Here is a 14295-nt window from a genome sequence, read left to right as displayed (position 1 = left end):
CAGCACACTACCTTCAACTCCTGGGAAAAAGCCAAATGAAAAGTCTACCTGGAAGAAGCACAAAAAAGCTAATGCAACAGCACCAGTGACAACTGTAGATGGAATTGTGGTAGATGAAAATGCACAGGACAATTACATTTTTCGTTTTCTTATGAACACTAGAATAATGGTGTGTTATGGTTGTGGTAAGAAGTTTATACAACATACAATGGAGGTACCAGAAGAACAAAACAATATATTTCTTGCTAGAAAGGAATTCCGACAGTATGTGAATGAAGCAGGGTTACTGAAAATGTCTTTTAAGAAAGAGTTTGTACATTACCATATTAAGAAAAACTGTGTACCATACAAGGATCCGTCTTTTGAGCCTAAGAGTATCGTAGTTTCACAAGATATCAAGAGCTTATTACAAGAAAGCCATACAGCTATGATCAAACATGAGCTAGGAATTTCGGTAAAAACATGTTTATCTCTAGATCGACATTGCAAAAGTAGTATCTCCATCCAAGTCACAATTTGTAAAAAGTAAAACCATTATAGGCCAAAGTACCCGGTAAACAAAAACAAAAATGTCGAAAAATAGCAAATCTAACCGTGGAAGAAAGCGATCTTTAACGGATTCTGCAAGAAAGAGGAATAGAACAGCTGTATCATCTAGATGGAACAAAAGTAGAATTTACATAGGTGATCAGTTTGAACGCTGGAATGAATTGAAGAATGTATTGCGTATGCAAACGCATGCCGAAGTGGCGAGAATTTTGATTGAGAAGTAAGTTGTATCCACATGTTTCAAAATACTTATTTTTGCATTTCTCAAGATTATGTTTTGTACACTATTGATGGAATTCAGAGGAACTAACAACAGTTCAACCATTTCAAGACACACGTTGTTCAAAAGAGAACTAGATCGACTAGAAAGTCCGATTTACAATTCACGTAAATATAGTAAATTTAAGAGGCCCTAAAAGGGGAAATTATAATAAAAATATGATAAATGCAACAGAAAGACAACAACCCCAGATAAATTCAGTTTTTATATAGCATACATTTCTTTGGCGTGATTAAGGTATGCAATAATACCTTCAGGGTTGAATTTCCTCTAGGAAGTACTTGTACAAAATGTAGGACACACTTGTATATTTGTCAACTGGCACTGCACTATACTGTCTATACATATAGTATAAATATGCTGACTGCATATACTTGCACAGCTAGTTATAAGTAAATTATAGTAATCTACACATTTTTGATAAAGTAAATTTAAAAACATTGGATGGACTCAATTTGATTTTGAGGGCATTTGTCAGATCTTTTTAGATGCACTAAATAGTCTGAAATTTCCTTTTTGGTTACATCACTGCACACATGCAAGGTCTGACCAAATGTCTATTTAAAAAATCCTTGGTATGTGAGGTCCAGATTGTTCATGTGCTGCCCAAATACTAAGTGTAAATTAAAAAAAAAATACTTTCAGAAATAATATCAACTCATGTCAAGAAACTTTTTTCCTCCACAGTTATCATGCCAATAATACAGTTCAAACAGTCAGTATAGAGCAACAGAACCCCCCAAATCTTGAAATGGAAAATGAAACTTTGCCTGTAGTTTCAATGCCTTCTGCATCAACCTCAACACCTGGACCAGTCCATTCTCTGTTTCACACCCCATGTGATGTTTCAGACATATCTTCAGCTGGAGAGAACAAAAGGTAATTTTGATGAAATTGTCACATCTTTGTTACATGTTTGTGTCAACAAATCATCTTCCATTTAAAAGAGAAAATAAAAATCGAAGAAACACGTAAGAAAATGATTTTAATAGAGAAAAATGTGGGTTGTATGTATATTATACAGGAAGCCAATGACAAACAAAACCAAATTACTAATAATGCAAAAACATAGAGTCGTTTCTTAAATGGATAGGTGTTTGTTCATTGTCGCAAGGTCTTAGCTCCATAATTTGTCACTGGACAACAATTGATCAAATTTAGTTCCATTTCAAGCATTTGAACAGATTTTTTTGAAAACAAAAGGTAATCATTGTGTTATTTTTCAGAGAATCGGATATGTCTGGTATTGAAGAAATCTGTAGTGAAAAGAAAAAAACAATGGAAAAGTCTACTTCCTTCATCAATCCTTTTGAGTAAGTTATCTTGTTATGGGCCAACTGTTTGCCAGAAACTTGTATTCAATTAAGTTTAAGAAATCTGTAAAACATAGGTTTTAAATTTTTTGTTCTATTTTAAAATGTAAATGTAACATATATATATATATACAAATGTAACATTTATATACACTTTCACTCATGTACTGCAAAAATAAAAATATGGCAGTATGTTGTGTCGCAACTTCGAGTCAAGACCTATAATACTTTTGTTTCATTTGAAATATTAAATAAATAAAAATATAAAATGACATTGACTTTTTCAACCATACTTTTGCAATGAATTAATCTCTGGGAAAACCCATAAAAGCAAATGGTTAATACCTCACGATAATTGTCTCATTGTGTAAAATTGAGTTCCTTATTATTATTTTTTTTTCAGCCTTACAATTGATGAGGATGAGGCATGCATGATGGACGAGGATTCGTCTGGTGAAGAATTTGAGCCAAGTTTTAATTTTCCACTGAGGTAAAAATATGGCAAATGTAATATTTTTATGTCTCATTTATGGGCATTATGTTTTCTAGTCTATGCGTCCGTTCATCTGTATGTCTGTCAAATTTAATATTTTTATGCACCATTTATGGGCATTATGTTTTCTGGTCTGTGCGTTGGTCTGTCTGTCCTGCTTCAGGTTGAGGTTTTTTTTTTTTTTTTTTATGAAGTTGAAGTCTAATCAACTGGAAACTTAGTACACATGTTTCCTGTAATATATTCTGTCTAATTTTAATGACAAATTAAGAGTTTTTACCCCATTTTCACGGTCCCCTGAACATAGAAAATGATAATCTGGATGGGGCATCCGTGTACTATGGACATATTCTTGTTATAATTAACATAAACATAAATATAAAAAAAGAGTTTTTATTACTATTATAATTTCAGGTGATCCCTAACCTAGTTATGTAAATGATATTGTTTTGAAAAATTATAGGATTATGTCTGCCTGACATGGCTCATTTGACCTTGACTTCATTTTCATAGATTATTGTGTATGTGATACTTGTAGTAAAACCTTCATGTTACCATGGTTACAGATTTCAGCTTACATTCAATGATGAAAAAAGAAGCATGCGAGAAATTTCAGTGTATGTACTCTTGTTATTTTTATTGTAGTATCTTGTTTATAATTATGAACATTGCATTACAGACACAATAATGCAGACCATCTTCCGGTAGAGGATTCAGATGATGAATGGGATGAATATGGTGATGACCCTGCAGATGCAACAGAGACCGATTTTGACATCAACCGCATAAAGAGCATTAATGATTTGGATTCCCTGACGAATGACCATCCTCTCATGGTCTACCAGCAACCCCTGTTAGATTTGGCCAACACACAGATCTGTTCACTTTGCAAAGTTTGCAATGCAAATATCAGTGTAGCTGTGGAGATTGTTGCTTCGGCGAAATATCTTAAATGGGTAGGAAACACTGACTATTTACTTTAGAGACTAGTATGCAATCTCCAAAATTTTGAAGATATCGCCATACAATGTACATACTCACTGGAAGATAACATCTCATTTAGTAATTAATACAGCATGGAATATTCTGTCACCATTTCCAATTTGGTAAAGTTATTTCTCTGAATCAATACTAATGTATATGTGAATATAAATAGTATTTTTCAAAAGCAGCCTATTCCAGTTAATTGAATTTCATTCATAAGATTTTTGTAGAATGTAGAGAAACATCTGTCACACAGAACTATTCTGTCATTTTTTAATTATTTTTTTTTATAAATTTATACTAGTGTACAAGACTTTTTAATTGCTTATTCTGATATATCATGTACTATCTATAATATTGTAGGTCTGTGAAAGTGGTCATGTTGTCAATAGGTGGTGTTCACAGCCCCTTCTAAACAGAAGAATGCATGCCGGAGATTTAGTTTTTGCTTCTGCCATCCTGTTGTCCGGCAACAATTTCCAGAAAATAACAACTCTGTCTAAATTCATGAAACTTCCAATACTGAGCTCCTCAACCTTTCACAGAATTCAGAAGACTTACCTTGTCCCATCAATTGACCGATTTTGGATCCAGAAGCAGGAGGATACTTTAAGAGAATTTGAGAACACCGATGTAATTGTTTTAGGCAAGTATTTAAAACTCAAAATATTAATTTAGGAAAGTATTTCAAACTCAAAATATTAATTTAAGGTAAGTATTTCAAACTCAAAATCTTATGTAAAGTATTTAAAATAGATACATGCGAGTAAAAAGAACATAATCATGTTACATTTTTTACATTTAATTTTTCACAGTAATATAAGAATTAACAGGAATTAAAATAAATTTGTTCTAAAAAGATATCTTGGTTTGCTCTAGTTTTCTCAGATTAAGTCATGTTCCATTTTTCTTAAATAAAGTCCCAATATTTTAACTACCAGTGCAATATAAATCAGTGAACTAGAAAAATTAATTCTACACATTCTTCCTTTTTTTTTTAGGTGATGGACGTATGGACAGTCCAGGTCACTGTGCGCAGTACTGTTCGTACACGTTTATGGAGTATACCACCAAGAAGATATTATGCATCACAACAATGGATAAGAGAAGTACTGACAGGAAAAGCACCAACCTTGAGAAGGCTTGCTTCCTGAAAGAGATGAAATTTTTTAAAGATAAAGGCATAAAAGTTGTGGAGGTGGTGACAGATGCACATGTCCAAATAGCTTCAGTAATGAGTAAGAACATTATGATATTCTCAAGGCAGACATTTTGATAAACAAGTACTCAGATATTCAGACTTTATTGAGCCATAAAAACAAGTATCAAGTTTTATCCTTAACTTCATTACTGAGCAAAGATCCAGTGGTGTTGTAATTTAAAATTTTGAATTTTCAGTTTGTGATATTAATACATTTTATAGGACTTATTTTTGATAACAGTAGAATTGATTGATTGATTGTTGGTTGCTTAACGTCCAGTGGCAAATATTTCATGCATATTCAGGACGAGAACAAATTAACAATAAATACAATAGGTAGGTTCTGTAATAGAGGCGTATGGGGTTGAGGTCGGAGAAATTTAGACTGCCACGGGAAATGAGGGTATATTGGATAAGGACAGAAATTTAGCCTTGCAACAGGCCACCTACGGACCCCTCAAAGAGTTGTTGCAAGGGTTCTTAACGTGCAAAGAGCGTGGCACTCTCTTTACACGAGGCATCGGATTTAACGTCCCCATTCTGACCGGACGTGGCTGCAAATTTGTACATCCCGCACAGCCAAACGGACGCCCCACTTTGACGAGGGTTTTACCGCCGGTCGGAGGAAGACCAATGGTGACCATACTTCTATTCCCCAGTCACCCTTGGGGAAACAGTAGAATTAATTATTTAATTATACTAATGATGTTCTATTTATGACAATCGCAAACCTTTTTATGTTTTAGAAAAAGAATTCCCTGAAATCAAGCATTCTTTTGATGTCTGGCATGGAACAAAGAACTTAGGAAAGAAACTCACAAAGGTAAAAGATGTGTGAAATGCAAACCATGACTCCATCTTCAAATTTAAGAATGATGTTATTGTGGCAATTTGGGATATATTTTTTGAGGTGTGATTCTAAATTTCACTTCATAACTAATTTTTAAGATCAAATCAGAAAATGGTTTCTGACTTATATTAAAGTGCAAAATATGTTAATTGTAGCGAACCAGCCGTGAGATACGGGTTTAAAATTGTAGTTCATTTTCACCTCATCCATCTGCTTTAAATTTATTTATTATATATGCACAAATGTTCCAAGCTTCAATTTTGATTAATGTAAATAAAATTTGTTCTTGTAGATAAGTCAAGAGAAAGAAAATAAAGAATTACTTGTATGGATCAAAGATATTGTCAACCATTACTGGCACACTGCAGAAGTTGCTACCACCAGTGAAGAGTTCCTCGTAAGTTTTCATTGATTCATTTAAGGATGTTCGCTCCTCTTGTTTTTGTATTTTTGCCAGATATTCGGAATCCTCTGGTTTTATCCATGTAGTGCCATTACAAATTTTTGCCCACTAACCCCTACTTTCCTTTTCATAATTTGATTAAATATAGTTTAAAATACCATCTTTGAAAATCTTATTAAAACCATGTTATTTTTTCATACTTTTAGACAGAAAAAAGGTGCCAATGTTAAATGTATGAAAATCTAGAGAGAATCATTTCCCGCCAAATTTTCAATGGCTTATATCTTGAAAACAAGCACACGGACCCTTCATTTTTATCTGCTTTTTTAGTTCCTTTATTTATATACTATCAATTTATAAGTCTTTTAAAAAGCTTATTATTTTGAAACACAGTAGCGAACATCCTTAAGGTACAACTTCTTGTCCACTTGTTTGACAAAGTGAACATTGGTAAGAGCAAGTTTGAAGTAAGTTATCATATTTGTTAATCAAGTTGATAAAACACATTGTCTGTAATATATTCAGAATAAATGATGTCTGTAATATATTCAGAATAATGAAGTATTCAATTGTTACAGGCATGCTATGTTTATAAATCATAGGATAGAAACCGATAGAAAGAAAACTTTTATATGGACTTTGTTCATTGTTGAAGGCTGTACGGTGACCTATAGTTGTTCATTTCTGTGTCATTTTGGTCTCTTGTGGAGAGTTGTCTCATTGGCAATCATACCACATCTTCTTTTTTTATATTTGATGACTTCCATTGTTCAAGTGTAATAAATACTTGTCACATTGCCAAATTGAACCACAACTTTTCATTTTAAATTCATCTTTTGATGACTATATTTATATATAATTTTTTTTAGGATGTTTGGTATGGTGTACTTCACCATGTTGTCAATGAACACCAGTGGTTTGTGCCATTTGCCAACTGTTGCCAGCATGGACCATTGGTTTTGGAAGATGGAACACAGTCAAAGGAGTATTTAAAGAAAGGGTCCCCACCACACAATGAGCTGAGAAAAATTGTTATAAACAAGCACCTGGTTAACAACATACCATACTACCTAAACTGTCGGTACGGAAACTATCTTATATCATAACTTCCTCCACAATAGAAAACAACCAAGCCACTGTCAACTAAATTTCATAATCCTTTGATGTAGGTCAAGTGTTATATTTTTGATGGAAAGCTGATATAAATGGACGGATGCATTTTCTGTAATAGTTCTATATGACATTTTTTTGTTTTTACAGAGTATTGATAATTTTATTTGTAAATGTTCTGTCATAATGACAACATTGTCATATTGCCTTTTTTTGCATTTTAGGAGCACATCAGAGTCAGAAAACTTTCAGAATCTTATTCTAATGTATGCCTCCAAGAGACACTCTTACAGTCCACCAGTGTATCGAGCAAGGAACAGGTTGGCAGCTATAGACCATAATGCCCATGCAGAACGAGAAGTGATGAAGAACAGAGATGGTTCTTTAAGGTTTGTATGATTTGTCAACTATACAAAAAAAGGATAGCAGAAATTGCCTAAATTATTGGACGGTACCAGAGATAACACCAGCCCCTCCAAAAAAAAGACAAACAAAAGACAACTCATAGCCTGATTAGGTAGAGGCACTAAATGAGAGAAAGGGGGGTGCAAATTAACTTATTTTTTAAATTTATAACTCACAGAAACACCCCTCTCCCATTTTGCCTATCCCCACTATTGAATTTGATGGCAGAACCATTAGTCAGATCATAGTGACTAACATACCAAAAATATATGTTTAAAAATCTGCAAACAACATTGCAATGTGGAAATTGATGGCAATATTAATTTCAAAAAGTCACTTGCATGACATTGTACTCAAATTTGGCATATATTTGTAAACTGATGACCTGAAATATTTGAAGTTAGCCATGAATGTTACTGTTGCATTCAAGTGATACCTCAGTAGTATTAAAATTTTAATTTATGAATTTGTAGGTGGCAGAGAAGTTACAACAAGAAAACTTCCAGATGGTCTGTTCACCCTGTGAAGGAGGAAAAAAATTATGATTACATTCAAGACCTCATTAGACAAGTTCTCTGCACCAGAATAGAAGATGGCATAGGAATGAACCGACGTCTTGAGTTGGAGGAAGATGATCCACGGCGGATATCTGCACATTTGGCACCTGTACCACCCCCACCAACAAGAGACATTGTGGCTACCCAGATATCTAGATTTGAAAATCTAAATAAGACAATAGACTACTGGACTGCCGAGGGGCATTAAAGTTTTTTTTTATCTTTAAATACTGTAAATTCAGAATTTATTTTGAGGGTTATTATTATTGCAAATGATGCGACTGGGTGAGTATTGCAATAATAACAACTCTCTTTCTGAAATCTGACACATACATGTGTGTGCTACTATTCCTGTACAAATAGCAATAATAAAAGTTCTTATCATCTTTAAATACTGTAAATTCAAAATTTATTTATCTCTCGTTCTGAAATCAGCTTTTCCTGTATAAATAGCAATAATTATTTTCACATTTTGGTCATGTTGAAATCTCATTAATAAATGTAATTTCTGAATTAACAATGTTCTAGTATTGTTTAAAGACACTATCATGTTTATATTTGTAGGTGGCAGTTATCTGCATATTTGGTACTGGTACTATCCAACAAGAAGAGACATTCATTGTGGCGACTACTGGACTGCTGAGGGGCAATAAAATATTATAACTTTGAAAAATCTTTTATCATTTTTTTTTATATTTGATTAGACTTCGTGTCTATTAAAAAAAAATTGAGCTTAAAACAAGATGAAGATGTTGTATGATTGCCATTGAGACAACTATCCACCAGAGTTCAAATGAAGTATAAATCATTTCAATATTCACTTTTATCACATATTTATATGTCATATGTTGAAAGTAAAAAAATGGTTATGAGACAATGACATGAAGACAGCACATCACCTAAGGTAACAAATAAAAACAGAAATTCCAGAATTATCATTTTAAGTTCTGACAACACATGGGAATACCCACTACGAAAACTTCCTGACTTTAAAGCAAAAATAAAAACATGTTGGTTTTCTTCACATTTAATTATACCTCCCCCCTACAAAACCTTTATATTGTCCAAATGGATTGGGATATTTATCCCTGATCCTCCACACACAGCAGCTTGGGATCACTCGACGATCTCCTGCCCCTAGTCTTCCATGTACCCAGACAATATATTGCCTATAGGCTGCAAAGCGATTTGACCTATTGAAATCCTCATCCTGAGGCATGATGAGTAACTCCTCCTGAAGCCTTCTTGCCACAGCAAGCACTGCCTCATCTAAGACTATCAAGAAGAAGTCCTGAAAAAAGAAATATTTATGCTAATTTTATTTCTTATCCACGTCATACATTACATATACAGTTAATAATGATTTTGAATACTGAAGAAAGGTCACCACAGTTAATTAGAACATTGTCAAATGATTGGTTATTCTTCGATTACAATGACAGAACAAAAGCCACTATTTACTTGTGTGATGATTTTAAAACCCATAAACGGGAAAGTACACTGTACAGAAAGAGGTCTAACACCTCTATTTTTGTAATAGAAAATAAATATTTTCTTTATATATTTTTGATTGATTGATTGATTGTTGGTTGCTTAACGTCCAGTGGCAAATATTTCATGCATATTCAGGACGAGAACAAGTTCACAATAAATACAATAGGTAGGTTCTGTAATAGATTAAGGGGTTAAGGTCGGAGAAATTTAGACTGCCACGGGAAATGAGGGTATATTGGATAGGGACAGAAATTTAGCCTTCCAACAGGTCACCTACGGACCCCTCAAAGAGTTGTTGCAAGGGTTCTTAACGTGCAAAGAGCGTGGCACTCTCTTTACACGAGGCATCGGATTTAACGTCCCCATTCTGACCGGACGTGGCTGCAAATTTGTACATCCCGCACAGCCAAACGGACGCCCCACTTTAGCACGGGTTTTACTGCCGGTCGGAGGAAGACCAATGGTGACCATACTTCTATTCCCCAGTCACCCTTGGGGGGTATATATTTTTGAAACAATATTTATGGACTAGAAGTAAAAAATGAACAAGAACATCAATATTTCCTCAGTCAGTTCTGCAATATAATAACTTGTCATGAATTGGGTACGTACTGGTATCCGGGAGTAGCAGTTCAGACTTGTTCTGCCACAACACCGCCTCTCCGCCTCAGTTGGCATCTCCCTACAGTAGGTGCAGGTACACCAGTCAGGGACTGAACTGTTGGGCGAAGGATGATGCCCACCTTGTTGAGTGTCGTCTTTGTCCAGGACATCAAAGACAAACCCAGGGTGTTGTGTGGCAATGGAACTCACAAGTCCCCTCAGGTCTTCCTCCGTCAAACGAGAAATTCTTTCCTGAAAAAGGTTAAAAAGTCATAAAGATTGTATTTTAAAGTGGTCTAACAAATTGATATTTCGATAGAACCAAGCATGTATGTCAGCTATAAGTCTTGGTTGAACAAATCATTAGTCTCAAGTTCGTCATTATATTTTCTACCTGCAATGACCGTTTTTATAGGTCAATTTTAAGATACTTTGATAGCTGTGAAAAAAAAAGAAATTTTTTGAAAACATCTAACTAAAGCTGAACCATTATGTCACAGACCAATGCTTGATGAATATTTCTTTAGGTAAACATATCCTAGAATGAAGTTTTGTATACCTGCAACTGGCGATTCCTCTCCTCTAAGGTAGCTGCAGCTACCTCTGCCCTGTTGGATCCAACTCCTTGGTTGGCTCCTCTACCTCTTCTAGCGCCTCTTCCTCTTCTTGGTTCCCTTCCCCTCCTGGTGTTTCCACGTCCCCTTCCTCTACCCCTCGCCCTTCTTGCATTGCCAGGTGTAAATTCTTCACTCACCGTACTTTCATGTCTCTCATCATGTTCATGTGGAGACCTAGACCTAGACCTTGGGCTATTTGAGTCCTGAAATGGTGCATATAAATAGAATAAGAAACTAAATAAACAAAAAAGACTCGAGAAACAAGCCCGTGAAAATTCTGCTTCTTTGTTACCAAGTTGATTAAAATAAAACCAGAAATTACCTCAAAATAGTTTTGTGGAAAAAACGTAATTTTATTTGAAATATAGCCTACTGTCAGAGTACTGCATAGTTGTACGATGTTGAAATATTTTGGAAATAATTAAAAGCTGCATGACTACAATAACTACAGTGTAACATCTATTGTTCAATGATAAATATTCATTTCACAATACGTAAAAGTCTCAAAATGTTACTAGAAAATGTATTCAGAACATGTCTGAGATTTATTGTGTTGTCCCCACGTGAGGCCTCTTTCGCACACGATTCCTGAAAACGTATCGTAACATACTAAATATTACAGTAAATGAAGATGAATCAGACTCTACCAGTAAATATGAATGAATGAGTTCAAAATATAAATAATGCAATTCATGGAATATATTTTAGCAGTAATAATTCAGATATTTTAATCAATATTCACACAGTACCTACCTCAGCATCCATGATTAGAATCTGGGTCAGCGTCTTTAAATACATTCGGCAGTTATCGGAAGCGTCACCGGAATCTGGGTCAGTGCATAATTAATAAGATTCCACTGGCATAACAACACCATCTTTTTTGACAAAAACGCCGATTTTACACAATATTATTACTTTTTTCGATTTGGAAACATTATTATACTCTTATCTACGTCAATACCCATCAGTTTTCAATGTTTAAAAAAATACGATTTTGATAGACAATATCCCTTTAAGTTCTCAGAGGAGATATTTGATATAGTAATTGAAATTCAAACTTTTAATCATGTTTATCTATCTAAATGAAAACAAATTAGAGTGGGCCTACACACTGTATCTCGTATCTTTGTATTGCCTTTTACACCTTCCCATGCTGACGCCAGTATCACTATTTTGCGGGCTGCGGGTTGCGGGCTGCAGGCTGCGGGTTGTGGGTTGCGGGCTGCTCTATTTCATTAAATTACAAAGTTACATAAAAATCTAAATACTAATTTTCCTTTACAGGTTTAACGTTAATGAAGAGCTGTGGCATGAGCGCATGGTACGCCTGTCGCTTTTTCGATGAATAAAGTTCCATTACTTCTCAATGTCATATCAGAAATTTATAAAAACTAAAGGGAGGTTATTTCAATAGATATAAACCAGTCACCAAAGTTTCATGAAAACTGCTCAAAACATTCTTGAGTTATTGTCCGAAAACTGGAACCCCCCTTTTTTTAATGAATAAAACCACATCACTCGGAAATGTAAAATGTAAAATTTATATAAATCGTAAGGGAACTTATAGATATAAACAATTCGCCAAACTTTCATGCAAATTGGTTAAAGAAAAAGGGAAAGAAATAAAAAACTCATGATCAAATTTTGTTAAAAATAATTGAAAGAATATTAAAAGAAGATGACTTTAGTCCAGATGATGAAAATAAAAAAAAAAAAGTATTTCTGTATCACAAATTTGAAAAAAAATATACATTATTTTATTTTGATTTAAACCTTTATTTGTTTCTCCAGTTTATTAAGACATATTGACTGACCATAGAAATGAAACATTAAAATAGTAAATTTTGAACTTAAACAAATTGTATCTGACAATATATATATATATTATTCGTCTAAACAACACGTCACTGCTTCAGACGTACTTATTATATATATATTCCAAATACCGTTTCGATTCCTAACATCACTGAAGAGACATTAATTGCCGAAATCCGGATATGGTGTACAAATTTTTGCACCTCATGTTTGCGGTATACCATCTTTTCCGCAAGTTTATTGTTTTCTGTTTGGTATTAAATTATAATAATTATATATATAAACCAGTTTTTGGACAAAAACTCAAGAATGTTTTGAGCAGTTTTCATGAAACTTTGGTGACTGGTTTATATCTATTGAAATAACCTCCCTTTAGTTTTCAATTTAGACTTATATATATATATAATTGTAAACATATAACTATTGACTTATGCGATAACTTTTCTTTTCTTTCTTGTAAAGACACTTTGTATTCACTTGCTGTATGTTCTATGGCTTCTCTTTCATTAAGTTTTGGTACTTTATAAAATTATTTCATTTTTATTTTAAGGATGAAAGGTCTTTTTTATATATATGCAAAGGGATGCTGAATTGCACATAACTATTACATCTCCTTTACTTTTATTTAATGAGTTTGGACAGAAGAACATAAATCCCTCAATTGAAACAATATCAAACAAGTTATATAAAATTTTGTCTGAAGAATCTGTCACTAAAACCAATAAATCCATCCTAAAATTAGATGGTTCGATTCACACAATAAATTTCTGACCTTAAAAATTTGGTAAATCTGGCTAATTATCTATAGGTTTCAATTAAAATCATGTTTTATCTAAAGAAAAGGAGAAAAAGAAGAAACACAAACAAATAGGAAGAAAAGTGATAATATATCCTTAATATAACAATCTATAACAACACAAAGCAATGTGTTATTGCACATAAATAGTTTAAGGTCTGTATGCCAAATGTATGACAAATATGAGATGATCTAGAATCATAGTAAGATAAAATCTTAGCAATCTTTGGACACTTTTAAATTACTTGAATTATTAAAAAAATTCTGTTCAAGTATGATCATTATTTTCATTATCACACTTAATTCAGGGAAATTTTAAGAAAATTATGTAATTTCTTCCTGAAAAGTTACTTTTCGTACACTTTAAATAGTGTCATTGCTTTGTGTGATAAAAGCACTGGCCTAGCTGGTTAACAATTTTTACTTTTTATCAATTCTATAATAAGTGATATTTTTGGTTTTGATATTTTCTATTTATTTTCTGATATATTGGTATAATAAATGACCAGCAATAAATCATTAAAAGTCTGTTAATAATAATACACATTCTTACACAATTTTTTGAAATTTCACAAATATAACCTTTTACAAGTATATACAGTGTTTTGGTGATTTTTTTTTCTTCCCTATTTATTGTTCAACTGACTTATTAGATCGCAACCCGCAGCCCGCAACCCGCAGCCCGCAACCCGCAACCAGCAAAATATACACACTCTGCTGACGCGGGTATATACATAGACAACAATGTAGACTGTACAGCGTTGGATAGGTTTAATCCACCATTTTTTACATAAGAAAATGTCTGTACCAAGTCAGGAATATGAC

The 14295-nt window shown here is 33.4% G+C and overlaps 2 protein-coding genes across 2 annotated transcripts; one reads left to right on the top strand and one right to left on the bottom strand.

The window, feature by feature from the left end:
• Positions 1-1386: 1386 nt before the first annotated feature.
• Positions 1387-8818, top strand: LOC127732344 (uncharacterized). Its single transcript, XM_052241389.1, has 11 exons — positions 1387-1708; positions 2056-2142; positions 2546-2632; positions 3315-3591; positions 3983-4265; positions 4621-4857; positions 5567-5643; positions 5963-6067; positions 6943-7154; positions 7408-7572; positions 8062-8818. The coding sequence occupies exons 1-11, from the start codon at positions 1581-1583 to the stop codon at positions 8351-8353; spliced, it is 1950 nt and encodes a 649-aa protein (XP_052097349.1). The 5' UTR covers positions 1387-1580; the 3' UTR covers positions 8354-8818.
• A 77-nt stretch (positions 8819-8895) lies between these two features.
• LOC127732275 (uncharacterized) lies at positions 8896-11624 on the bottom strand. The gene is made up of 4 exons (XM_052241351.1): positions 11613-11624; positions 10802-11062; positions 10252-10494; positions 8896-9436 (listed from the first exon to the last, which is right to left on the bottom strand). The coding sequence occupies exons 1-4, from the start codon at positions 11622-11624 to the stop codon at positions 9173-9175; spliced, it is 780 nt and encodes a 259-aa protein (XP_052097311.1). The 3' UTR covers positions 8896-9172.
• Between the last annotated feature and the right edge of the window lie 2671 nt (positions 11625-14295).

The sequence above is a fragment of the Mytilus californianus genome, unplaced genomic scaffold, assembly GCF_021869535.1.
Source record: "Mytilus californianus isolate M0D057914Y unplaced genomic scaffold, xbMytCali1.0.p SCAF_23, whole genome shotgun sequence".
Taxonomy (NCBI): Eukaryota; Metazoa; Mollusca; class Bivalvia; order Mytilida; family Mytilidae; genus Mytilus; species Mytilus californianus.
Note: the sequence above shows the minus strand (reverse complement) of the source record. Positions and strands in the feature narration are given on the sequence as shown.